The sequence below is a fragment of the Mytilus trossulus genome, unplaced genomic scaffold, assembly GCF_036588685.1.
Source record: "Mytilus trossulus isolate FHL-02 unplaced genomic scaffold, PNRI_Mtr1.1.1.hap1 h1tg000122l__unscaffolded, whole genome shotgun sequence".
Classification (NCBI taxonomy): Eukaryota; Metazoa; Mollusca; class Bivalvia; order Mytilida; family Mytilidae; genus Mytilus; species Mytilus trossulus.
The window spans coordinates 963,934-991,636 of record NW_026963298.1 but is presented as its reverse complement, the minus strand read 5'-3'; the positions used below and the strand labels follow the sequence as shown (position 1 = coordinate 991,636).

The 27,703-nt window shown below is 33.9% G+C and overlaps 2 protein-coding genes across 2 annotated transcripts; one reads left to right on the top strand and one right to left on the bottom strand.

The window, feature by feature from the left end:
* The first annotated feature begins 194 nt into the window (after positions 1-194).
* Positions 195-8,617, top strand: LOC134700120 (uncharacterized metal-dependent hydrolase YcfH-like). The gene is made up of 2 exons (XM_063561491.1): positions 195-372; positions 6,736-8,617. Exon 2 carries the CDS (start codon positions 6,737-6,739, stop codon positions 8,219-8,221), a length of 1,485 nt encoding a protein of 494 aa, XP_063417561.1. The 5' UTR covers positions 195-372; position 6,736; the 3' UTR covers positions 8,222-8,617.
* A 1,849-nt stretch (positions 8,618-10,466) lies between these two features.
* Positions 10,467-26,805, bottom strand: LOC134700114 (transmembrane protein 41A-A-like). Its single transcript, XM_063561487.1, has 6 exons — positions 26,702-26,805; positions 22,166-22,283; positions 21,182-21,332; positions 19,772-19,933; positions 18,228-18,366; positions 10,467-12,900 (listed from the first exon to the last, which is right to left on the bottom strand). Exons 2-6 carry the CDS (start codon positions 22,273-22,275, stop codon positions 12,722-12,724), a joined length of 741 nt encoding a protein of 246 aa, XP_063417557.1. The 5' UTR covers positions 22,276-22,283; positions 26,702-26,805; the 3' UTR covers positions 10,467-12,721.
* Positions 26,806-27,703: the final 898 nt, after the last annotated feature.

Genomic DNA, 27,703 nt, shown 5'->3' with positions numbered 1-27,703 from the left:
AGCTAATGCCCCTTTAAATCTAACTTCTATTCATGCTTGATTATGATTGATAGTGTAGTCTTTGACACCTTTTCACATCTGATTGTTTAATTATTTTTATAGACATTGTGATGACAATCCAAAATAAGCAAGTATATCTTTTTTTTTTATTTTACTGTAGAAAAAAAAATGGAGTAATTAAAATACTATGTTAATGTTGTATTGATAAAGTTGGTATTTGGTCATACCGGAAACCGGAAATATAGATCAGCTGACCGCGGGAACTTGACGATTCGAATCAGTTACTTGCAAACAACCTCTGTGTCTAGACGTATAACTTAGAACTAGAGACTTGATTGATAACCTAGTTGGTTGGATACTCCCGACTAAAAGGTAACTCATATATTCACACATTCACACATATTCGTACATTCACCATTCGCCCATTTACAACATTGGTAGTGCAGGTGTGTGCGTGTATCCATACGTACATACATACTCGTTGATGTTGTGATCAAACATTGTAATTTTTCACTATTTTTAGTAAATAAAAATTATCATTCTAGTGAAAAGTATTTGGAATTGTGTTGATCGCGTTGCGTTCATTTGTATATGTGCCGTTGTACACATATTTTGACCGCATATGAAACACTTGTTGACGGATGCTCTGACAACAAGATACGTGTAGTTTGACGTATTTATTTTGATCATATAGAAAATATATTGTTGACGGATGCTCTGACATCAATATTTTTCTATCCAAATATTATTTTTTCGTGATTTTTGTTTGTTTTACGTGATTTTCGGTTTTCTTTGGTTACCATGGCTATGAATATCAACACCGCAACATATGATGATTTATTGTTGCTCGAGAACATTGGAAAGTCAAGGGCAAATGTCATTTTGCAGGAAAGAAGTAAAAAGAAAATATTGTCAATACAAGATTTAAAATTGATACCTGATATACCTGAAAATGTATGGGACAACCTTATTGATACAGGGAAAATTAATTTTGAACCAGAAGAAGGTTCGCTCAAATTTAATCAGGAAATGCAAGAATATGTCAGAAGTTTACAAGAAAATCTGCGAGATAAAGACAAACAATTACAAAGTTTTAATGCTGCAATTGAAGAACAAGGGCAAGAATTTAAGACGCAAATAACAGATATAGAGGCACAGCATCAGAAGAACATAGCAGAAATACATACGCAATTTGAAGAAAAGCTGGTGTATATGCAGAATCAATTCAAAGACAACATGGACAAAGAAAAGCTATTTAGAGAAGAAAGGGAGCACCACTGGAATAAAAGAGAAAAGGAACTGGTTCAAAAGCATGAATTAGAATTAAAAATTAATCAGATGGCACCTTCAGGGATATATGGCAAAGACTCAACATTATCTGAAATTTCAGTACCTAGTAAGACAGTATTGCTTAAGCATCAGACAATTCCTATAAAAGAAGAGGTTAAAGAGAATAAAATACCAACAAGCACTAAGAACCAGGCAACTGAAGATAGATATGTTAAAAGTTCGATAGAAGGACCGTTAACACCAAAAATGTCCACTTTTGATGGCAAAGCAGATTGGCGCCCATATTTCGCACAGTTTTGTCATATTGCCAAACGCTGTAAATGGTCAGAACAACAGAAGTTAGATAATCTAATTGTCTGCCTTCGCGATAAAGCACTTAAATTCTACAGTTCAAGATCAGTAGAGATAAAGGATAACTTTCAAGTACTATGTAAGAAGATGAATGACAGATTTGGAAGGAAGGACTTACCGCACATATTGAGGCGTCAATTGCAAGAAGCTAAACAGGGATCAGACGAGTCACTGGAAGAGTTTGCAGATAAAGTTCAGGAATTAGCCACAGATGGATACCCTGAATCTCCAGATTATTTCATTCAGATTGTAGCTGTAGATGCTTTTCTTAAAGGATGCGCTGAAAAACAAGCAGCATTAGTAGCTATGGATAAAAATCCAAGTTCTTTAGATGAAGCCACACAGTATATGAAAAGTGCAATTACTAATCAGAGGTTAATAATGGGAAGCAGAAAAACAACTGATATCAAGAGAGTAACATTTGAGGACCCTGCAGAAATAAAAGAGTCAGAGGCTGTTATTAGGGCTATATATAGGGAGAAGCCACAGTCAGAGTCATCCAAAATGGACATCAGAGTTAAGAAAAATGAAGACGACATACAAGAAATGAAGAAGTCATTGTCACAGATACTAAACATCTTGAAAGGAAAAGAGGAAAGGTCTAGATCTCCAATAGCTTTCAGAAAAAGCTCACCTGCACCTAGTCCAGATAGGAAAAGAATAGAGAATAGTACCTGTTTTGCATGTGGGAATCTTGGACATTTTGCCGCATCTTGTCCTAACAGAAATTTTGACAGAAGTAGGTCACCATCACCCAGAGTAAGAAGCACAGATGGTCATTTAAACTACAGCGGGTTGAAAATATAGGCCAATTTTCAACCTATTACAATTTAGAGAAAAGGCCGCCTGAACATGATGTTAAGAAAAAAGATGAGGATACACACAAGATTTATGAAGTCACTTTATATGAGAAAAATAGCTCTAGTATTCGTCAGAAAAAATCTTTAATTTTACCAATTAAGATAGGTAGTATGACAGTTAATGCAGTTATTGACACAGCAGCTCAAGTCTCAGTTTTGAATAGGACAGTTTATGAAAAAATGAATCCTAAACCAAGATTAACAGATTATGTTAATTTGAAAGGAATAACAAAAAACAGTCACATGCTGGCTAGGGTAGCAAATGGTATTCCTATAAAGATTGGAAAGACATTATCTAATTGGAACATGGTTATTGCTGATATTCCAGATACAGTACTTCTTGGAATAGACTTCCTTGAACATAACAAAGTAATAATTGACTTGCAGAAAAATTCAATACAGCTTAACAATGAATTTTTACCACTGACATTTATTAAAGATGAAGAAAACACAGAAGTCAAGATATACAGAATAAAGCTGACTGAGAAGGCCATTGTTCCTCCTTTTTCAATGAGATATGTACATATTGGAAGTGATTCTGAACCTGAATCAGATTTAGTAATTCATCCTCAGAAAGATTTAAAAGGATTACTAGCACCACATATTATATGTAATAAAACTTCTCCTATAGCGTTACTGAGGAATCCTACAGAACGTCCAATTATGCTTCGAAAATATCACACTTTTGGCACAGGAGTAGAAGTAGAAGAGATCCTTGACGCAGCACTTGAAGTTGAAAGTATCAAAGTTAACAGACTAAAAACAGAAGAAAGACAAAGTGTCCAGGAGGAAACAATTGAAGACTTAAATTTAAAACTTCCGGAACATCTTAGACAACTGTTTAAGAACTCATCAAATAACTTAACATGTAAGCAAGCTATGAAATTTTTTGAACTTTTAATTGAATTTCAAGAAATATTTGCAAAAAACGATTTTGACCTGGGACTCTTCAATGGGGCAATAAAACATGAGATACAGACAGAAGGCCCTAAACCAGCAAAACAGAAGTTGAGAAGAACACCATTGAAATTTGAGAAAGAGGAACATGAACATATACAACAAATGTTGAAGAAGGGTATCATACAACCTTCAATATCTGATCACGCAGCTAGTCCAGTATTGGTTCGCAAGAAAGATGGTGGACTTCGCTACTGCATTGATTACCGTCCATTAAACCAGATCACAATTAAAGACGCATTTCCGATAGCAAATATATCAGATTGCTTAGATACATTGAGAGGGAGTACTTTAATGAGTTCTCTGGACATGGCGGCAGGATATTGGCAGCTGGAGATAGCAGAGAAAGACAGATACAAGACTGCATTCATCACCAAATATGGTTTATTTGAACATGTAAGACTGAGTTTTGGTCTATGTAACAGTCCAGCCACTTTCAGTCGAGTTATACAACTTGTCCTACAAGGTCTCACATGGATTGAGTGTCTCGCTTACTTAGACGACGTCATCATCTTAGGAAATGGTTTTGAGAAGCATCTAGAAAATATCAAGAAAGTACTGAGAAGATTCCAGCAATATAACTTGAAGCTTAAACCACAGAAATGCCATTTTTTTCAAACAGAATTAAAATTCCTTGGAAAGTTGGTCAGTGCAGATGGTGTCTCTGTGAATCCAGAGAATATTCAAGCTGTTTCAAGTTGGCCTATCCCAAAGAACAAAAAAGAGGTTGAATCATTTATTGGATTTGCAAATTACCATAGAGACCACATAAAACAATTTGCAGAGATGGCAGTTCCTTTACACACGCTTACTGGATCGAAGGCAGAATTTCATTGGAATTCAGAACAACAGACAGCATTTGAAGACCTTAAGCTAGCATTAATTCAAGCAGCTACATTGAGTTATCCAAATCCAGATGATTTATTTATGTTAGATACAGACGCATCTAATGTTTGTATTGGCGCAGAATTAACACAGATACAAGATGGACAGGAAAAGATAATTAGTTACGCTAGCAAAGTTTTGACTCCTGCTCAGAGAAAATACTGTACCACAAGAAAGGAACTGTTAGCAATAGTGACATTTACAAGACAATTTAGGCATTATCTTCTTGGTCGATCATTTATACTAAGAACAGATCACAGTAGTCTCACTTGGTTGCTAAATTTCAAAAATATTGAGGGACAGTTGGCTCGATGGATTGAAGAGTTATCTCAATATAACATCATTTTACAACATAGACCAGGGAAAAAACATATAAACGCAGACGCCCTATCAAGAATACCTGATGAAACAGAGAACTGCTTTAACTACAAGGCTGGTATAGATATTGATTCCTTACCTTGCGGTGGTTGCAAATTTTGTCGTCGTGCTCAAGAACAATGGAAAACTTTTGAGGAGGATATAGATTATGTGACACCATTGGCTGTACGTAGAGTAAATGCAGTACCAGACTTACCTGTATGGATTGGACAAATACCTAGAGAAGAAATAAAACAATGCCAGTTACAGGATCCAGACACGTCATTACTGCTGACATGGTTACAAGAAAATTACTCGCCTTCAAGAAATGAATTACAATTGTGTAGTCCGGCTGTTAAACATTTTTGGCAATGTCAGTCCCAACTAAGAATACAAGATGGTATTTTATATTACTGGTGGGAAGATCCAATATTACCAAAATTGTTGTTAGTGGCTCCAAAAGCACTACATAAAGAATTTTTGGAGAATTGTCATAGTCGTAAATTTTCAGGACATCTTGGACAGGATAAGACTCTGGCAAGACTTAAAAAACAAGTAGTTTGGCATCATATGAGGGAGGATTGTTTGTTGTTCATCAAGACTTGCAAGATTTGCAGTATGAATAAAAAACCAAATATCAGACCAAAAGCTGAACTTGGACAGTATTTATCAGGAGTACCTATGGGTAGAGTTCACATGGATTTACTTGGACCACTTCCAGTAACCAAACAGAAAAACAAATATGTACTCATGATTGTTGATCAATTCACAAAGTGGTTAGAATGTTTTCCAATTCCTGGTCAAACTGCAGAAATAGTTGCCAAAGCAGCAGTTGATGGTTTTATCTCCAGATTTGGGTGTCCGTTGGAAGTCCATACCGACCAAGGCAAGAATGTGGATGGTAATTTAATGTGGAACCTTTGTGAGCTGTTAGAAATTTCTAAGACAAGAACCACCGCCTATCACCCAGCTTCTAATGGACAAGTAGAAAGGTATAATCGTACAGTTCTCCAAATAATTAGATGTTTTTTAAATAAGAAACAATGTGAATGGGATGTGCACCTGCAACAATTAGTAGGAGCCATCCGTGCTACAGAGAATAGACAAACAGGATTTACACCAAACGTTATGATGCTGGGACGTGAAGTTTTCCATCCGATAGATTTAATGTTAGGAACATCAAGAGATACTGCTAAAGACCCACCAGAGTATATTAAACAGTTAAAGGAGACATTATATGAAGTTCATGAGCTGGCAAGAGTTAATTTACAAAGAGCCCAGAAAAGACAGAAGAAGGACTATGATTTAAAAACCAACCAACAACAGTATGATATTGGTGATATAGTACTTAAGATAAACTCTGCTACCAAAGTGGGTCAGACCCCAAAGTTTAAACAACCCTGGAAAGGACCTTATATCGTCACAAAAGTAAAATCCCCAGTACTATATAAGATACAAGACAAGAAAACAGAGTCTGTGGTTCACCATGACCGACTTAAGATGTGTTACTTCACAGAACTTCCCATTTGGTTAAAAAGATTGAGAAACAATATTTTACATGACACGGACAGCAACGTACCAATAGAGAATGAAGATTCAGAAGATTTGGATGATATTTATGATATTTCTGGACTATTTACTAACCCAGATCCGGTGTCGGATTCTCTGACATCGGAACCTGATACTAATTTTACACATGATTTACAGGATATCACTCTGGAGTCGGATACTCTGACCCCAGAACAGGGACATAGACCCGTTATCCAGAATATAGACGAATTGTTAGACCACGCTACTGACCTGGATCATACATTTATATATGAGGTCGAAGAAAATAACGCAGACACATCCACTGCTAGTAAGGGGAGACGGAGACGTCAGGTACCAGCTTATCTTGCAGATTACGTGCAAGACTGGGAGTTAGAATAGATTATTCGTTGAAGTAGATTGGTAATGTATATATGTATAATCATTGGTTCATGGATTTTAATATTATTTGTATTCACTGAATGTTGGATTCATTGAATTTTTGCAGTATGGATGAAGACACAGACTTGGATTATGAAGATTATATCTCAGACAAAGATGAAACAGAACCACAAAAGACTGAAGCAAAACATATTAATGGGGCAACTTTAGTAAAGAAACGCGGCCGTAGCTGTCCTCTGTGTAAAGGCAAGTTCACACACCCTAGAAGGCACACTCTTCGTTCACATTTGCCATGGTATTTATCTCCAAGTACGGCATGCTGGAGTTGCAAACTTCAATTTGGACAAGCAAGGTTCGTACAAATACACATGATCGAAGTTCACTCCTCGGATGATGTTGGCTGTAATTACACAGAAGAACAGTATGAACAGAAGTGGGTTGAATTGGTTAATGGATACTTAAAGCAAATATCAAATGCATTTGGATTCAAAGAAGTTACACAAGCCTGTGATTATGTAAACCAAAACAAAAAATATAGAGATTTATGTCATCAATCCACCTTCCTTGATGAAGACGTATCTCCCATTCTTTCATTCAACCGTATAAACCATTTAGAACCGGATACAGCCTATATGAAACCATACCCAGCCGTCTCTCTATCTTCTCTTCTCCATTGGAAAGTACTTTCATTACTTACTTTGGACTCGGGTTACCTTGATATATCTACAGAACAACGTCTCCAACTATACATACCTCCAGTGAAAATCAACTATGTGGATTCACATTTTCATTTGGAAAAATTAAGAAGGAGAGTCGGATCTTCTGACTTTCCGCAATTCAACACTGATAAAGACCGGATAAAAAACTGTCTTCAATTTGGAATTTCAAATTACTGTTTCCCTAAGAAATGGCCAAGCAGTTCTGAACGCGAAAAAATTAGAGAAGATAAAAGGGTAAGATTGACTTTCGGCTTACACCCTAGAACAGTTAACCAGGAAAGCCCAAGAACTCTACAGATATGGCTAGAGGACTTAGAGGGATTGTTGGACTCCAAGAAAGTAGTTGCGGTAGGAGAATGTGGGTTAGATATAACTGACAGACCATCGTCAAAAGATTTTGAAAAACAAAAAGATATCCTGAGAAAGCAGGCAAGAATTGCAAAACAGAAAAGATTACCTGTGGTCATACATTGTCGGGGAAACTATGACACATCCAACGAATGCCTTAGATGTCTCACAGACAACTTACCTGCAGACCATCATATCCACAGACACTGCTTTAATGGATCGTATGCGGAATATATCAAATGGAAAATTGCATTTCCAGAGGTAAAATTTGGAATATCTCCTTTCCTACTCAATGAGATAAAATACCCCCAATTTAGGGAATTAGTATGCAAGATGGAACTAAGGGACCTGCTATTGGAAACAGACGCACCATACCTACCAGGAGCAGATGGAAGTACTGGTTCTCCATTGTTGGTGAAAGATTTGGCTGAAAAGATAGCCAACCTCCACAACGTCTCCACAGAAGAGGTGGCTAGGATAACAACAGATAATGCCAAGAAGTTATACAAAATAAAAGAACTATAGATAACATATATGACTTTATGTATAGGATAGGTTTTAGTGTACAGAAGGACAGATTTTACCATTGATTGTTGGACAATTTTGTGTTGCGATATTTTTAATCTGTGGACATATTGTATATAGTCTTATGGTGGAATTATATGGAGATGATCACTCTTGCTGAAAACGGGGAGGAATGTTGTATTGATAAAGTTGGTATTTGGTCATACCGGAAACCGGAAATATAGATCAGCTGACCGCGGGAACTTGACGATTCGAATCAGTTACTTGCAAACAACCTCTGTGTCTAGACGTATAACTTAGAACTAGAGACTTGATTGATAACCTAGTTGGTTGGATACTCCCGACTAAAAGGTAACTCATATATTCACACATTCACACATATTCGTACATTCACCATTCGCCCATTTACAACATTATTGACCAGTGAAGCGTTATTTGATATGTTGATATAAGAATAAGAATGCTGTGATGATGTGATGTGATTGCAAATGAGAGCTGACAAAGAAGACCAAATGACACAGACATATACAACTATAGGTCACAGTACGACCTTCAAAACTGAGCAAATTACATACCGGAAAGTCAGTTATAGAAGGCCCTAATAATGACAAAAGGAAAAGAAATCGCTATAATGAAAGATATACAAATGTATTACAAATCAACAAACGACAACCTCTAAATTGCAGGCTCCTGACTTGGGACAGGCACATACTTAATGTTGCCAGATTTAAGTCGTTTGAAGGCGACCCCCCCCCCCCCCCCCCTTAACTTGGGGCAGTGCTGTAAAATAAGAACAAACTATTAAAATCAGTTGAAAAAAAATATTAACTCAACAGATGGATACAAATAGATTTACAAAAAAACAGAGTATACTTGGGTTGGTACTAATACTTGGATGGGTACTTATACAACTTATACAGCCACACAACATAACGACACCAACTACAAATATGAGAATGCTCGCAGTTACTGATCACAGCTAGTACATGGCCAACACCTAAAGGTAAAAAGCAATCCATCATGGTTTATATTTTGGTTATTTAAACACTGAATTACCAACAGCCTTAACGTATCTTGTAAGTAATTCCTGGTTGTGTCTTCTTTTTTCGTTTTCTTTCAATTAACCCAATATCCTAAAGCGAGTCTGTGTAAAACTTTGTCAATAATACAATATGAGGAACAGTAAAAGATCATTAGAATTAAGAGGAACAATTAAAAGACATACAAATTCGTAGGAACGATAAGTCTTAGAGATTATAATAACTCGGATGAACAATAAAAAGTCACACGGCTTCTGATGAACAGCAAGAGGTCATAAGAATTCGGAGGAAAAATCAAGTCATAAGAATTCGGAGGAACAATAAAAAGTCATAAGAATTATGAGGAACAATAAGATATTATCAGAATTTGGAAGAACAATAAGATATCATAAACATTCGGAGGAACAATAAGAGATCATAGGAATTCTTATGATACTAGTTGACAATTATGATATGTACAACTCGCTAACAAAAGAGGTTTATATTGATGAATAGAAAGTGATATTCACCTGCAATTTACCTGTGCACAATCGGCGCAAATGAAAGATCGAAACTTTTAAAAATCGGCGTAAATGTCAAACACCCAATAAAACACGAGACTTTCATTACACAGTGACATAATAACTCAAAATTTATTTATACAGTTTCTTAGAGAAATATAAACACACGCCTGACGGGCGCATTAATTAGAAAAGCAGGAATTCTATTTTTCCTTTTATGATCCTTTATGTCTAGAAGAAGAAAACAAACAAGGCGCAATTACTACATAAGTAAGCCGCCTTCCAAAACCAATAACAACAACAACAACAACAAACAAAGAAATATAATCCTCGAATGTTTCAAACTGTTGCGCTTCACTCTTCCTTTTAATCAAAATTTAATTTGCTTTCATTGATAATAAAAAGATTTTATTAATTTCCATAAAACAATAACGACAAGGGAATTATTTTATCTCTTCCTTACTTTACTTTAATCTTTTTGGTCAATTTTGCGCTCGGAATGTGGATTTTTTAAAACTATACTATAACTTATTATATGACAGTATAAATCTTAAAAAAAATATTTCTGAAAGTGGTAAAAAACCCACAGTCCGGGTCCGGCATTCAGTCCGGGTCCGGCGTTCAGTCCGGGTCCGGGTCCGGGTTTCATACCCAAGTCCGGGTCCGGAGTCCGGTCCGGTCCGGGTTTCAGTGCGTACCATAATTTTCACATTTCCTGACCAGTGTGAGAAAAGTATTTCTATCTCTACTGAAAAATTTGTTCTCAGCAAATGATTGGTCAAAATTTTATTGTGACGCTAAATTTTCTTCGTTTCTTCTGAATTTTTCTAGTGTGACGTCATGAAGGGGACCATGTCTAATGACGTCACATAAAAAGTACACAACTTTCTTCAAATCTTTGAAAAAGAAGGATAAAAATCATTAGAGAAACAGATTCCACCAATATAACTCGTGTATTATGATATTTCTCAACTCTTGACAGTTAAATTTTAACTATTTAAAAAGTTCTGCAAAGCTTCAGGCTTTAAATATTAAAATTTAACGGTCCCGCGTGGAGCAATATCGTAACATACTTGTTGCAGTTGAGGAATCTATATTTATTCATTTCAATTTTTATGGCTTTCATGGATACAGAGGAACAACAAATTTAAATATTGAACTTTACCAAAACCACAAAATTAAATATCCATTAATATGCAAGTTTTCTTCAAACCACAAAAATTGGCACAAACAAAACTCAATACAATTTGTGACTGTTACATTGTTTGACTAAAAAGTGTCTATGGTAAACAAAATTTATTTTAAATCTAAATTCAACTATATATGTAACATATAATTAAGTTTCTACAATTTGAAGTTTGACCATACTTGTGATAATGGTAGCAACACAAAATTAATACTTAAAGAAATTAAATAAAAGTTAGTTATATTCACTTCCATAAATTTGTACAAAATGTTTAAATTACATGTATATTCAATAAGTATGAGGATTTGAAACTTAAAACTCAGCAATTATTCAATTATTTTTTTCATTCATTTAACCTTCTGTTTTAAATATATATTCAACAGCGTTTTTTTTTTTTTGTTATTTTAATTTCTGCTGAAGTAATCAAGTCTGAACTAGATCAATGACATTAAAAAAGTAACAAAAAAAAAAATAAACAGGCAAACAAACAATAAATAACTCAATCTTACATATTGCACATTAATGAAAATATTGATCATAGCTTGTCAATAACTAAAATTACCATCAACAAAAAACTCTGTTAAAAAAGACAACAAGGATAACATAAATGTCCATGTTTCTTTTGATGCAAAGCACTATAACAATACATTTAGCAAAATAAAAACTTGTATCTTATTAATGTTTGATGGAAATAATTAAATGCAGCTATTCCTGAATACACAATAATTAACCTATCATTCATGCCCAATTGGTTAAAAAATTATGATAATACTTTAATTTCAGAAATTATTGCATGTATTTATTATTGCGATTTTGTTATTTTATACTATTTTTTAAAAATGTGGTTTCAATTTTTGGGATATTGATAAAATTCATATAAATTCATATAAAAAATTTCAAAATGCAAGTTCAATTTCTTGCAATTACCATAATTACAACACTGTCATATTTTTTTTGCAATAATAAAAACATTGCAATAATTTCTAGTATGGAATGCACAAAACATTTCTGAATTTACCCTTTATATCGATACCTGAAAAATAGTATACCTATAAACTTGTCAATTATCATTATTGGTTACTGTATAAAAATCCTTCTCTTTGTAAATATTTGTTATAAAAAATGTTTCAAGGTAATAAATTACTTTTTTAATGCATTACCCTGGTGGTGCAGCTGTTGAAATTCCAAAACAATTTCCATTTCTTAAGGTTTTAATTTCATGAGATCATGTGGAAAATGAGACGCAACCCAGTTTATAATTATGTTTAAAAATATTAACTCAGTTATTTAGAATCCCCTAAGTCCATTTAATCATTAATAAAAGCTTAAAACAAATGCTGACATGCATGATCAAATAACAATTTAGAATAAAAATAAACTGTTAACACAGAGATATGTCTTGCCTTATTGTAATTTTGATAAAACAAATGTTGAAATTGAGAATGCTATACACCTTAACATGTAAGTAATGCAAATATTCAAAGTCAATCAACCGTGACTGAACGTACAGTGCTTAACAATCTCCATGGAAATGAGATGTGCCAATGTTAATACATTTTCTGCATACCAAATATCATTGAACTACACTCATGTGCCAATGTTAATACAACTGCATACCAAATATAATTGAACTACCGCAAGTGGTTCACCATAAACTAAACCTAATCACAAACTGAAACAATTGTTGAGGCTGCTACCAAAAACACCAGAAACAGCATACATATGTCACACTTTTTAACTCTGTCAAGGCAAGACAATATAACATTTCCATTTATTATTCAGATTTTGTTTTCCTGTCTTTCAGTTTTTTCACTATCATCCCTGGTACTAACGCCACAACCGCTATAGCACCTAATTTTATTAACGTCCCTGAGGTAAAAATATCATCTGTAGATTTGATTTCTGACAACATCCCTCCAGTCTGTACACATATAAAGTTAAATGGCATCAACCCTACAAAGAAAAGTAAAAGATTAGATCTCTGACAACATCCCTCCAGTCTGTACACATATAAAGTTAAATGGCATCAACCCTACAAAGAAAAGTAAAAGATTTGATATCTGACAACATCCCTCCAGTCTGTACACATATAAAGTTAAATGGCATCAACCCTACAAAGAAAAGTAAAAGATTTGATCTCTGATAACATCCCTCCAGTCTGTACACATATAAAGTTAAATGGCATCAACCCTACAAAGAAAAGTAAAAGATTAGATCTCTGACAACATCCCTCCAGTCTGTACACATATAAAGTTAAATGGCATCAACCCTACAAAGAAAAGTAAAGATTTGATCTCTGACAACATCCCACCAGTCTGTACACATATAAAGTTAAATGGCATCAACCCTACAAAGAAAAGTAAAACATTTGATCTCTGACAACATCCCACCAGTCTGTACACATATAAAGTTAAATGGCATCAACTCTACAAAGAAAAGTAAAACATTTGATCTCTGACAACATCCCACCAGTCTGTACACATATAAAGTTAAATGGCATCAACCCTACAAAGAAAGTAAAACATTTGATCTCTGATAACATCCCACCAGTCTGTACACATATAAAGTTAAATGGCATCAACCCTACAAAGAAAAGTAAAAGATTAGATCTCTGACAACATCCCTCCAGTCTGTACACATATAAAGTTAAATGGCATCAACCCTACAAAGAAAAGTAAAAGATTTGATCTCTGATAACATCCCTCCAGTCTGTACACATATAAAGTTAAATGGCATCAACCCTACAAAGAAAAGTAAAAGATTTGATCTCTGACAACATCCCACCAGTCTGTACACATATAAAGTTAAATGGCATCAACCCTACAAAGAAAAGTAAAAGATTTGATCTCTGATAACATCCCTCCAGTCTGTACACATATAAAGTTAAATGGCATCAACCCTACAAAGAAAAGTAAAAGATTAGATCTCTGACAACATCCCTCCAGTCTGTACACATATAAAGTTAAATGGCATCAACCCTACAAAGAAAAGTAAAAGATTTGATCTCTGACAACATCCCTCCTGTCTGTACACATATAAAGTTAAATGGCATCAACCCTACAAAGAAAAGTAAAAGATTAGATCTCTGACAACATCCCTCCTGTCTGTACACATATAAAGTTAAATGGCATCAACCCTACAAAGAAAAGTAAAAGATTTGATCTCTGACAACATCCCACCAGTCTGTACACATATAAAGTTAAATGGCATCAACCCTACAAAGAAAAGTAAAAGATTTGATCTCTGACAACATCCCTCCTGTCTGTACACATATAAAGTTAAATGGCATCAACCCTACAAAGAAAAGTAAAAGATTTGATCTCTGACAACATCCCTCCTGTCTGTACACATATAAAGTTAAATGGCATCAACCCTACAAAGAAAAGTAAAAGATTAGATCTCTGATAACATCCCTCCAGTTTGTACACATATAAAGTTAAATGGCATCAACCCTACAAAGAAAAGTAAAAGATTAGATCTCTGACAACATCCCACCAGTCTGTACACATATAAAGTTAAATGGCATCAACCCTACAAAGAAAAGTAAAAGATTTGATCTCTGACAACATCCCTCCAGTCTGTACACATATAAAGTTAAATGGCATCAACCCTACAAAGAAAAGTAAAACATTAGATCTCTGACAACATCCCACCAGTCTGTACACATATAAAGTTAAATGGCATCAACCCTACAAAGAAAAGTAAAAGATTAGATCTCTGATAACATCCCACCAGTCTGTACACATATAAAGTTAAATGGCATCAACCCTACAAAGAAAAGTAAAAGATTTGATCTCTGATAACATCCCACCAGTCTGTACACATATAAAGTTAAATGGCATCAACCCTACAAAGAAAAGTAAAAGATTAGATCTCTGACAACATCCCTCCAGTCTGTACACATATAAAGTTAAATGGCATCAACCCTACAAAGAAAAGTAAAAGATTAGATCTCTGACAACATCCCTCCAGTCTGTACACATATAAAGTTAAATGGCATCAACCCTACAAAGAAAAGTAAAGATTAGATCTCTGACAACATCCCACCAGTCTGTACACATATAAAGTTAAATGGCATCAATCCTACAAAGAAAAGTAAAAGATTTGATCTCTGACAACATCCCTCCAGTCTGTACACATATAAAGTTAAATGGCATCAACCCTACAAAGAAAAGTAAAGATTAGATCTCTGACAACATCCCACCAGTCTGTACACATATAAAGTTAAATGGCATCAATCCTACAAAGAAAAGTAAAAGATTTGATCTCTGACAACATCCCTCCAGTCTGTACACATATAAAGTTAAATGGCATCAACCCTACAAAGAAAAGTAAAGATTTGATCTCTGACAACATCCCACCAGTCTGTACACATATAAAGTTAAATGGCATCAACCCTACAAAGAAAAGTAAAAGATTAGATCTCTGACAACATCCCACCAGTCTGTACACATATAAAGTTAAATGGCATCAACCCTACAAAGAAAAGTAAAACATTTGATCTCTGACAACATCCCTCCAGTCTGTACACATATAAAGTTAAATGGCATCAACCCTACAAAGAAAAGTAAAAGATTAGATCTCTGATAACATCCCTCCAGTCTGTACACATATAAAGTTAAATGGCATCAACCCTACAAAGAAAAGTAAAAGATTAGATCTCTGATAACATCCCGCCAGTCTGTACACATATAAAGTTAAATGGCATCAACCCTACAAAGAAAAGTAAAAGATTTGATCTCTGACAACATCCCACCAGTCTGTACACATATAAAGTTAAATGGCATCAACCCTACAAATAAAAGTAAAAGATTAGATCTCTGACAACATCCCTCCAGTCTGTACACATATAAAGTTAAATGGCATCAACCCTACAAAGAAAAGTAAAACATTTGATCTCTGACAACATCCCACCAGTCTGTACACATATAAAGTTAAATGGCATCAACCCTACAAAGAAAAGTAAAAGATTAGATCTCTGACAACATCCCTCCAGTTTGTACACATATCAAGTTAAATGGCATCAACCCTACAAAGAAAAGTAAAAGATTTGATCTCTGACAACATCCCACCAGTCTGTACACATATAAAGTTAAATGGCATCAACCCTACAAAGAAAAGTAAACAGATTAGATCTCTGACAACATCCCTCCAGTCTGTACACATATAAAGTTAAATGGCATCAACCCTACAAAGAAAAGTAAAAGATTTGATCTCTGACAACATCCCACCAGTCTGTACACATATAAAGTTAAATGGCATCAACCCTACAAAGAAAAGTAAGATTAGATCTCTGACAACATCCCTCCAGTCTGTACACATATAAAGTTAAATGGCATCAACCCTACAAAGAAAAGTAAAAGATTAGATCTCTGACAACATCCCTCCAGTCTGTACACATATAAAGTTAAATGGCATCAACCCTACAAAGAAAAGTAAAAGATTAGATCTCTGATAACATCCCACCAGTCTGTACACATATAAAGTTAAATGGCATCAACCCTACAAAGAAAAGTAAAAGATTTGATCTATGACAACATCCCTCCAGTCTGTACACATATAAAGTTAAATGGCATCAACCCTACAAAGAAAAGTAAGATTAGATCTCTGACAACATCCCTCCAGTCTGTACACATATAAAGTTAAATGGCATCAACCCTACAAAGAAAAGTAAAAGATTAGATCTCTGACAACATCCCTCCAGTCTGTACACATATAAAGTTAAATGGCATCAACCCTACAAAGAAAAGTAAGATTAGATCTCTGACAACATCCCTCCAGTCTGTACACATATAAAGTTAAATGGCATCAACCCTACAAAGAAAAGTAAAAGATTTGATCTATGACAACATCCCTCCAGTCTGTACACATATAAAGTTAAATGGCATCAACCCTACAAAGAAAAGTAAAAGATTAGATCTCTGACAACATCCCTCCAGTCTGTACACATATCAAGTTAAATGGCATCAACCCTACAAAGAAAAGTAAAAGATTAGATCTCTGACAACATCCCTCCAGTCTGTACACATATAAAGTTAAATGGCATCAACCCTACAAAGAAAAGTAAAAGATTAGATCTCTGATAACATCCCTCCAGTTTGTACACATATAAAGTTAAATGGCATCAACCCTACAAAGAAAAGTAAAAGATTAGATCTCTGACAACATCCCACCAGTCTGTACACATATAAAGTTAAATGGCATCAACCCTACAAAGAAAAGTAAAAGATTAGATCTCTGACAACATCCCACCAGTCTGTACACATATAAAGTTAAATGGCATCAACCCTACAAAGAAAAGTAAAAGATTTGAAATATGGAAAACATCCAACCAGTAAACATATAAGAGTAGGCATATAAAGTTAAATGGCATCAATCCTACAAATAAAAGAAAAATATCAATCAGAGTTTCTTCCAGTATTTAGATAAAAGAAGATGTCCCTGCTTGTAAATATGCAAGTGTAAATGTACTACTGATTTTGCATTTCTTCATATATAAAGGGACATAACTCAAGCTTGGTGAAAGTGAAGCCATCACAATTCAAACTTGCTCTTTGTTAGGTGGTTTTAACCATTAAGTTTAAGTTTCATAATATTTGGTTGAAGCAAACTAATATTTTGGGACTAAATTGAATTGGAGGAATTGTGTATGAATGTATTTTCTAGCTAACACAGGTACCCCTTAATGTCCCCTTCCAATATGTTAACAGATCAAGCATAAAAAGTGGTTTAAGATATATATATACCGTATATACATGTATATAAACGCCTAAAAAAGTGTACACAACAACTCCAAATACAAAAAAAGGTAACTATAAATGTAATTATTTATAAATATTTGGGATAACAGATATCCTTCGTTAGTCAGATTCTGATGTGAAATGAATCATCTTTAAGTCTCGTTAGATTAAACTTTTACTAAATCTTGAAATTTATACAATAAAAAAGTCAAACCGAACATATTATTTGTTGTTATTATTTTTTTGGCTCTGTTCCTGCTGTTTTTGGATTTTCTCTTAAATTGTTTTACTTTTGTCATTTTGGGGTCTTTTACATGTTTTATAGCTTGTTGAATTTTGCTACTTGTAGTTGCTGCCATATCATTTTGTGTTGTTTCATTGGCAATCATACAAGTCTGATGCATTAACATTAATCTCAATTGTTAGAAAAATAACATAGTTCTGTAAAATACCAAATGACTTCAGAGGTTGATTCCACTGCAGCGCCCCCTACTCTTAACTTAATAAACAGAAATATATTTTATCTTTTAACACACTTACCTATTAATACTGACAAGAAGAACAAATGAATCGGTACATTCACTATAGGTGATGCCATATTTAGAAACCAATTCGGTGTCATTGGAAAAAATCGTAAAAATAACAAGAAAAACAATAAACTGTCTTTGTTTTCTTCTACCTGGAATAAAAATTTATAACAAAATAAATTGACATAAAAATGGAGAAAAAATAAGTTCATACATGTCATAGACTGTTAATTTTACAACCTAAATATCCCTTCACCAATAAAAATGTTTTTTTGTGGACATTTATTTTAGCACCATTTTATAAGCTACTCTTTGTAATTCACTATACATATATTTCAGTTTGCATTTTATTTATAAAATCACAGACAAATAAATTTACTACTTAAAAACAACATTGCTGTGCTCGTATATTTCATCAACCCAAATCAAATCAAAAGTTTCATTTAAAGTTGGCATGTCACAAAACAATAACATAATCTCTTTAAGGATGTACTTAGGTGATCTAAAGTAAAATTTAATAAATTAGGAAATCAAAATTGACTCTTTAAGCTGGAAGAGTAGTAGTTAAGGATAACAATAAACTAAAAATAATAATAGGTCATGGAGCTCCTTTTCAAGATATTTGAGTTATAAAATATGGCGGGAAAAGGCTGACACAGTCTTTTACCTTAAGCTTGTATTTGCATTGGTATTATTATTTGGGTCTCAATTCGAAAGAAAGAAAACTTAAAATCTGCTTAAATTTTGTCAATTGACCTTTAACAATGTTTTATGAGCTATTTAGTCTTAAGTTAAAACATAAATAGGTGTTATGGGGCAAAATATTTTACCTTGCATGGTATGGAAAAACACCAAGGATTCCAAACATTTGACACTTATTCTAAAACCTCACCTACTTACATCCTTAAGCTTATATATAAACCAACAAAATGCGAACAGTAAAACTATATAATAATATCAATTTTATCAATCATTAATTATTGAGTAAATATGGATAAAAAAAATAAAAAATATATAAATAGACTTGGGGAGGCAATTCAGTGATTGTAATTGTTTAGTCTCGGTCATATTTTTCTTTTTTTTAATTTGTTTTTTGACATAGTTTAGATCACCCCTAGTTTTTGGTGGGGTTCGTGTTGTTTATTCTTTAGTTTTCTATGTTGTGTCATGTGTACTATTGTTTTTCTGTTTGTCTTTTTCATTTTTAGCCATGGCGTTGTCAGTTTGTTTTAGATTTACGAGTTTGACTGTCCCTTTGGTATCTTTCGTCCCTCTTTTAGGTCGTTAGTTTTTTTGTTTAAATTGTTTCACATTTTTCATGCCAGGGCTTTTAAAGCAGATTATATGGGATGAGTTTTTCCCATTGTTGAAGGCCATATATTTGCCAATAATTAAATATTGCTTACACCAACTTTATTTAACTCTGCTGGATAGTTGTCTCATTTGCAATCATACCACACAGTTGCAATGATATATTGTGATATATTATCATTTTACTTTTTTTCAATGATTTACTGCAATGATAGTTGACAATAAACAAATATCATGTATACAAACCTTTCCTTGTAGAAAGTGAACTTTATCTGGAAAGAATCTTTCAATGTGCTGCTTGCCAAAATATTTTGACAAAAGAAAGCAACATGAGGCCCCAGTGGCTGATAGAACACACACCAGAGGAAAGGATGTCCATACTCCAAATAATGCTCCCCCTAATAAATTCTGTAATATAATGAAAGCAACATGAGGCCCCAGTGGCTGATAGAACACACACCAGAGGAAAGGATGTCCATACTCCAAATAATGCTCCCCCTAATAAATTCTGTAATATAATGAAAGCAACATGAGGCCCCAGTGGCTGATAGAACACACACTAGAGGAAAGGATGTCCATACTCCAAATAATGCTCCACCTAATAAATTCTGTAATATAATGAAAGCAACCTGAGGCCCCAGTGGCTGATAGAACACACACCAGAGGAAAGGATGTCCATACTCCAAATAATGCTCCCCCTAATAAATTCTGTAACAAAGGGAAAAATTTCAGATTGAATATTTCAGGCAACAGTGTTAATACACAAAAAAAATATTCTAGGGGAAATTCTGCAATTAATAAATTGAGAGATCGTTGTGGTGTGGTTTTTTTTAAGATGTGTCTTTTTTTAATGTAGTTTATTGAATTGCTCTGCCTGTCCTTCATAGCATGCATGCATAGTTTGTTTGGCAAACTCTGATTTCAGTTTTGTAGGAAATTAGGCTCACTCGTCATAAGGTTTTCAAACTAGAACATCTGATTATGAAGAATATCAGTAGATTAAACATATAAACGAGTAGATTAAACATATATATACTTATTGTGAGGATAAGGTAGCACCAACATAAACCAACATGATGAAAGATTTAAGTTAAACAGCCACACATGGTGTATAAATATATGGATAGTCAACCTTCCCATGGATTGAAACAAGTGCATGTGTAAACATTGTAAACAATGTTTAAATTTTACATTTTAAACAAATATTGAATAGATTTAATTGTCAACTAAAATTTAAACATTGCATAGGATAAAGTTCTACTACAGCATTTAGTGTGGTACAACATTTCTATACTCAAGACAATTTAAGTTTGCAGTTTTCATTTCCAATGTATATACATCATGTACATGTTTAACCTCACCACAATTCTGTGCCTCTGTTCCAAGTCAGGAGCCTCTGGCATTTGTTAGTCTTTTATATATTTTTAAATTTTAGTTTCTTGTTTGTAATTTGGAGTTTAGTATATCGTCCATTATTACTGAACTAGTATATACATATTTGTTGAGGGGCCAGCTGAAGAACGCCTCTGGGTACGGGAGTTTCTTGCTACATTGAAAACCTATTGGTGGCCTTTGGCTGTTGTCTTCTCTATGGTCAGGTTGTTGTCACTTAGACACATTACCCATTTCCATTCTCAATTTTATATATATACTTACCAGGAACACAGATCCAGGGATAGCAAATGTTTGTTTATATATGTAGGCACTACAGAACAATAGCAGAACGTACAGTAAATGTTCTGTTTTATACAGCTGAAGTGTGGATGCTAATGATGTCAACTCTTCTAAATTGGACGGAAAATTTAATCTGGAAAAAATCAATTTTATATGCATTGCAATTTAGTTTAGTTACTATTAAGGTGTTATTCATGTGTTTTCCATTAGTCCTTGTACAGATCCCTGGTTAGTTGCATTGCCCTTGCCACATGCCCCACAAAGCCTTGATCGACGAAAATGGAAAATGGTGGAATCATTATACAGTGAAACCTGACTAAACCCAATCCTGCATAAACCAAATACCTGTATAAACCAAACATGTTCATTTCAAATTGTACATGTATGCGTTGTGAACCTAATAAAACTGATTATCTGTGGAAACCGAACAAAATCTTAAGTCCTGAAGAGATTCGGTTTAAACAGGTTTCACAGTAAACATACATTTTTCATGTCTTTTATAAGATTTATACTTTATCAAATGTACATACATCATTGTACATGTATGCATGATATGGTTAAAGTTTTGCTCATTGTTTAATACGATATATACTGTTCAATTACCTTTTGTTGCTAAAATATACATCATTTAGACTCTGTTGGCATCTTACCCATCTGGAGCACCTGAGATCACCCCTAGTTTTTGGTGGGGTTCGTGTTGCTTTTTCTTTAGTTTTATATGTTGCGCGATATTGTGTCATGTGTACTATTGTTTGTCTTTTTCATTTTTAGCCACATGTGGCGTTGCCAGTTTATTCTTCGATTTATGAGTTTGACTGTATCTTTCGTCCTTCTTTTATGTTCTTTTAGTTGGTCAAGCATACCGAACTAGACCATTTGTTATGCTCTCCTTTCAGTTCAGAACAAACATATCTTTCATTTTTTACATAATTTTGGCCCTTTGATTAAGAACTTATATAAACTAACCTGGCATTTTCATCTTTTACCCCCTTTAGTTCAGGAACATTTGTTGACAGAATGTATAAATAAGCTGTAAATAGTCCCAGGACAGTTGGTATCCATAACACTGACCCCATACTGCATACTACAATATAAATAAAGGATATATGAAAAAACAGAAACCATCTAACATGTTTAAATTTGGACTGTTACTGTAAACAAAATGTTGTTGTTTTGGGTAAGGGCAGATATTTTAACTTGCAACAGGTCAACATTAGACAAAGAGCAATAGACCCCAATAAGAAGTCAACCATTTTGTCCACTGAGGATTTCAGCCATGTTGATTTATTTGTAATTCTTTTTTATTATTCAATAACAATTTTACAAGTATTGTCAACTTCTTTTTCTTCTTCTTCCTCATATTTCCTTCCAATTACGAACACCAAGTAGAAACAATGCTGTTTTCACTTGTGTTATTTAAGCTTATTTTTATAGAACTATATACATCGGATAGTTTTAAAATGTAAAAAAATGTTGAACAACTTGATGCAGTTTTTCCATTTCCACTTGATCTACGGTACACAGAGATGTTTCAGTGTTGATTTATTGGCTGACTGGTCTATAATATAGGTTTTTGACCAATAGTTAAAATCGCTATCTTATATTGATGTTTCCATTGTAATTTGTTCATTTGATTATTCAGTAAGAATTCTAGATTCCAACGTTTTGGATACTATGTTATAAAAACTTCCTGGGTTGTTGATGTTGATAGAGATCTGTCTTTGATTAAGTTGTTGTATCATTTTCGTTGTTTAAAAGGCTATATAAAAAGCTCAGTTGACGTTTGTAGAGCTCTGCTTCTATGGGTAGTGCACCAATAACATGAATAAGTAGATAGACGGCACAGACCGTGACAGACGGCTGTTCTTTGAGACAGTGATTGGAATTTTGTTACGACAGTTTATGTGGAACTTTCTAAGGCGGTCAATTTTTGTTTTAGTGGTAGTATTTCAAGTCCAAAAAGAAGTTTAGGTATAACATAGCTCCAATATATTTGGTAAGAGGTGATTGGAATTTAGCCATTTGATCCATGAAGTCCGCTATTAATTAAGGAGTAGAGTGTTCAGCGAGCTAGGGACAGTCAGTCCACTACACTTATGTTATTTTCTTTAATTATAGCTCTTATTATAGTTCAGTGATATTGGCTTTTTTCAAAACTACCTCTACCCTTTTTTATTGGGAAAATATGCGTCATTTTCATCAAATTTGGAAATTTAGAATAAACCATGAATTTGACTGAAACTTCAATTTCCAGACCCCCTTTCAAGAGTCAAACCTTGCTTTGAAATAAGACCCCTTTTTGTCAGTGATGATACATAAATAGACCCTCAATCATCTGCACATATAGTCTTTATAGGCATGACCAATGTATAAATGAGTGTTTTTCAGTTTGTATTCATGCACAATTACTACTGACTAGAGAGTCTGCACTATTTGGGAAAAAAGGTTGTCTTTATAGCATGTTTAGGGGAATAATTTTAAGCCATTTTTTTCAAATTGGGATTCTTCTCCAGGGGAAAAAGCCTTAATTCTCCACTAATTCAAGGCAAACAATATCTGATTATACCTACATGTAGATGTTTAGTTTGGTTGGTTGGTGTTATACTAGTCCAAATGTCCCAGAAAAAAATAAAATAGCCTTGCCAGACGTCATAATTATTTGGACTAGTGTTATACAAGTGGTGCCGAGACTCCATTGTTGGTTTTTCTGACAGTTTTGCCTTTATTGATGATAACCGCATTTGTTTTTGTTTGATGAATTGTAACACTGTCCTGTTTGGCATTTGGTATAACAGTGTTTAGAATAATTTGTAAAATTTTCTTCAATATCATCAGACAGACTAGTCAGGCAGGTAGGTTAAACTTACATACATGAAGAGATAAATGAAAAATGAAAGTCAAAGCAGCGCATCTATTTTGGGTGGGCAAATATCCACTTTTTGATATAGGACATGCTCTGAAGTCCCACGGCCAGCTTGTCTGGCAAAACATCCGTCGGACGGGTTCAACATTGATAGTAAAAAAAAAATATCCGATATAAAACGTTGAATGTAAATGATATGAACCTCCAGAGTCTTATAATATAGGACTACAGACAGACGTGCTATATCATCTGCACATGTTGGTCTGTCAACAGAAATTAAGAAAATCTGTTGGTTAATTATCTAATATGGGGACGGAGTCCCCAATTACGGTAGAAAAATAAAAAAATCGGGAAAATTTCCCGAATTTTTCCTTGTACTAATGAACTCAAAATCGTTAACTTTTTTTTATGTCATGTTTTGAAATCCCGGACCGGCGCAGAAATCTACAATATACTTCCTTATAAAATATATATTTATCAGTCTAGTATAAAAAGGAGGGAACGCAATACCAATTTTCATTTTTTTAAATAATTCTTTGATATGAAAAAACGTTACCTGACAAGGCCGTAACTAGGCATCTTATTTTAGTGAGGCAAGATAATTGAGCCGAGCGAAGCGAGGCGAAAAATTTTTTTGGAGGGTATGAAATGAATGGTGCAAAATCCTGCATTCTAGGCATTTTAGAGAGTTTGATAATGTTTTGAATTTGGACACTTTTTATATAAATTTTCATTTTCTAAGACTTACTAACACCAAATTTTTAACAAATTTATTTAAATTTATATGTAAGATAATCATCCAAATATCTCTGATTTTAGTATTTAATTTTAATTTAATTTAATTTAATTTTAATTTAAACATATTTATTTATAGTGGATTGGGAAACAAGCTTTGCAACTTATATAAATCCCTTTCCACTTTGCGGGTGCGAGTGCTGCCTGATTTTAGTTTGATGACAGAACATAGAACAAACATCGATTCAGTACAGTTTGCCAAATTTTTCTATTGCTGGTTCAGTCAAATCTTTTAAGAATCATTATGTGGTCTGCTGATATCCTTATCGCGAGAGATGAACATGGAGCATGGTAAGACCGCACAATCTCTGGCCACTCATGCATGCTCTTTTCCAAGATGTCAGTCGTTTCAGGGCAGTCTGAGTTTTTAAAGGTAGCACATTATCATCAACACAATGATCAATGTCTTCTTCAAATTCCTTCTCCATCAGCAATTCGGTAGCAGCATCGGTAGTAACAGTTTTGTTTGCAAAAGGGAATTAAGCTTTCCCGTAAGCACCATCATACAGTCGCAGTTACAAAATATTAAACTCGTTTTATGCTGACGAAGAGTAGACAAACTAGGGATAGAATGAGATAAGATACAGGTATATGATTCTATCTATAGAGTAAGTATATCTGATATGGATACAGGGGAAATTGGAATGAAGTTTTTGACGTTTACCCGTAATTTCCAATTATTTCTGGAAATAGTTGGTGATATTTTAGTTCCAGAATCTATAAATTTAGGGGTTAGGGGTTGGGCTGTCCGATTCCGAAACCCCGAATATAAAGAAACGAAATTCCGAAGTCCCGAATAAGTAAAGACAAAATCTTGTGTTAATAGTTTTACCATTCCTCAACAATATCAAATTGGAATATGGGATATTCTTTCAATTTTTAATGTTAAAGAAACATGGATAAAAACTAGTCCATGCATGTTTCATATTATTTATATTTCATTTATCTGTAAAGAGAAAGATTAAAGTTCGTAAAATGAATACGCAGACAGGACTGCCCCCTTGCGATGCCCAGTACTTGATTTGTCAGTCTACTTGTCGTTTTTGGATTATACTAATGAATTTATATGCAATGCTCAGACTATGTTCACCAAAGAAACTAGTTTACTAGAATTATTCCTTCTTTACCTTCAGTGTCGCTTTTCCTTTTTCTGCACGAGCCTATTTTTAACTAGAGATCCATAATGATTGTCGTTACTAGGTTGATGTAATCGAGAAACATCACACGTTTTTTTAAAAATTATGAGCTATATCCAGGAAGAATAGTTTAAAAGGAATGATGACAAGATATAGAAATTAAATTTGAGATAGAACAACAAATGACCATTATATTTATATATATATATGCATAAAAAAATAATCAGTGTGGAAATTTTAGTGAGGCAATTGCCTCACTTGCCTCAAGGGTAGTTACGGCCTTGCCTGATGAAAGCGTTTCTTTGTTTACATTGCATATGACGTTATAATTTAAATAACGTCACAACTAAAATCCCTAACAACAGAACCAAAATTGGAAATGTTACGGTATTTCCGTTTTATTTTTTTAACAAATATTAAAGTTACAAAAAATAATGCATACAGACTTCGTCCCCATTTACAGGTTATGCCTGCCTCATATTATATATAAAAAAGAAGATGTGGTTTGATTGCCAATGAGACAACTATCCACAAAAGACCAAAATGACACAAACATTAACAACTATAGATCAACGTACCGGCGTACGGCCTTCAACAATGTCAATGAGCAAAGCCCATACCGCATAGTCAGCTATAAAAGCCATTTTGTTTTGTGCTTGCTTTTATCTATATGAACTTCGCTTTGTTATGATTAAACCTGTTAAATACCTAATATTTCGTTAGACAAAATGCAGATGACAAAGGTTGACAAAGTTCATTTAGAATTTGTTATTGTCTGAATCAATTGTTAACCTAAAATTGTTAATAGTTGGCCGAATACTTAAAACGCATATTGGACTCTGACCAATATGACAATATTGAACTGATCTCAACTCGGCCCATGTATTCTCGGCCTATTTTGATAAAAATAAAAAAGAAGAACATTAATACTGAAATCCTAAATTAGATGGTAATATCATAAATTGTGAATCAAAAGTGAAATTGACTCTTAGCTTAAGTTTGATGCCCATATTTTCAACATTTCTAAAAAAAAAAGCAGCAGCAAGACAGATAAGGCAGCAACCATTTGATTTTCTGGGGGGGCTATGGTTTTTTTTGGAAAAAAAGGTTGTTTCCAGGATTTGGTGAAAAAAAAATTTTTTTTTGGACCCTGAAAAAAATAGATTGTTCTTCGCCGAAGGTGAAAAAATATTTTGTACAGAAAAAAAAACCATAGCCCCCCCCCAGAAAATCAAATGGTTGCTGCCTAATGTAAGGGTACCCAAATTGCACCGAGTACCCATATTGCATCTATTTAGAAAAAATAGCAACAAAAACCTTACAAGAGTTCCTAGAGACTAAACAATTTGTATTTTCATGATTTGATACTATGCACGTCTTTCAACATAGGTAAACATATTTAGATATACACAAAACGTTCATAGTTTTTATCAACAGATGGACTGTTTACTGAAAACGCAAAATGTACGAAAACGTCACCATGCGACGTCATCAAAACGTCATCTTTTTAAAATTAGCAAATACAATATATTATAAGTATCCATTTCGTAAAACATGAAAAGTAAGCATGGAAAAATACCAATTGTTCAAAATATTTGAAGAAATTAAACAAAAGCCCGGTTATTAGACTTTTGACGATGTGAATCTAAGCATGGATGCAATTTGGGTACTCCTCATTACAGAATCATGGATAGTTTGGAGGTTGATTCA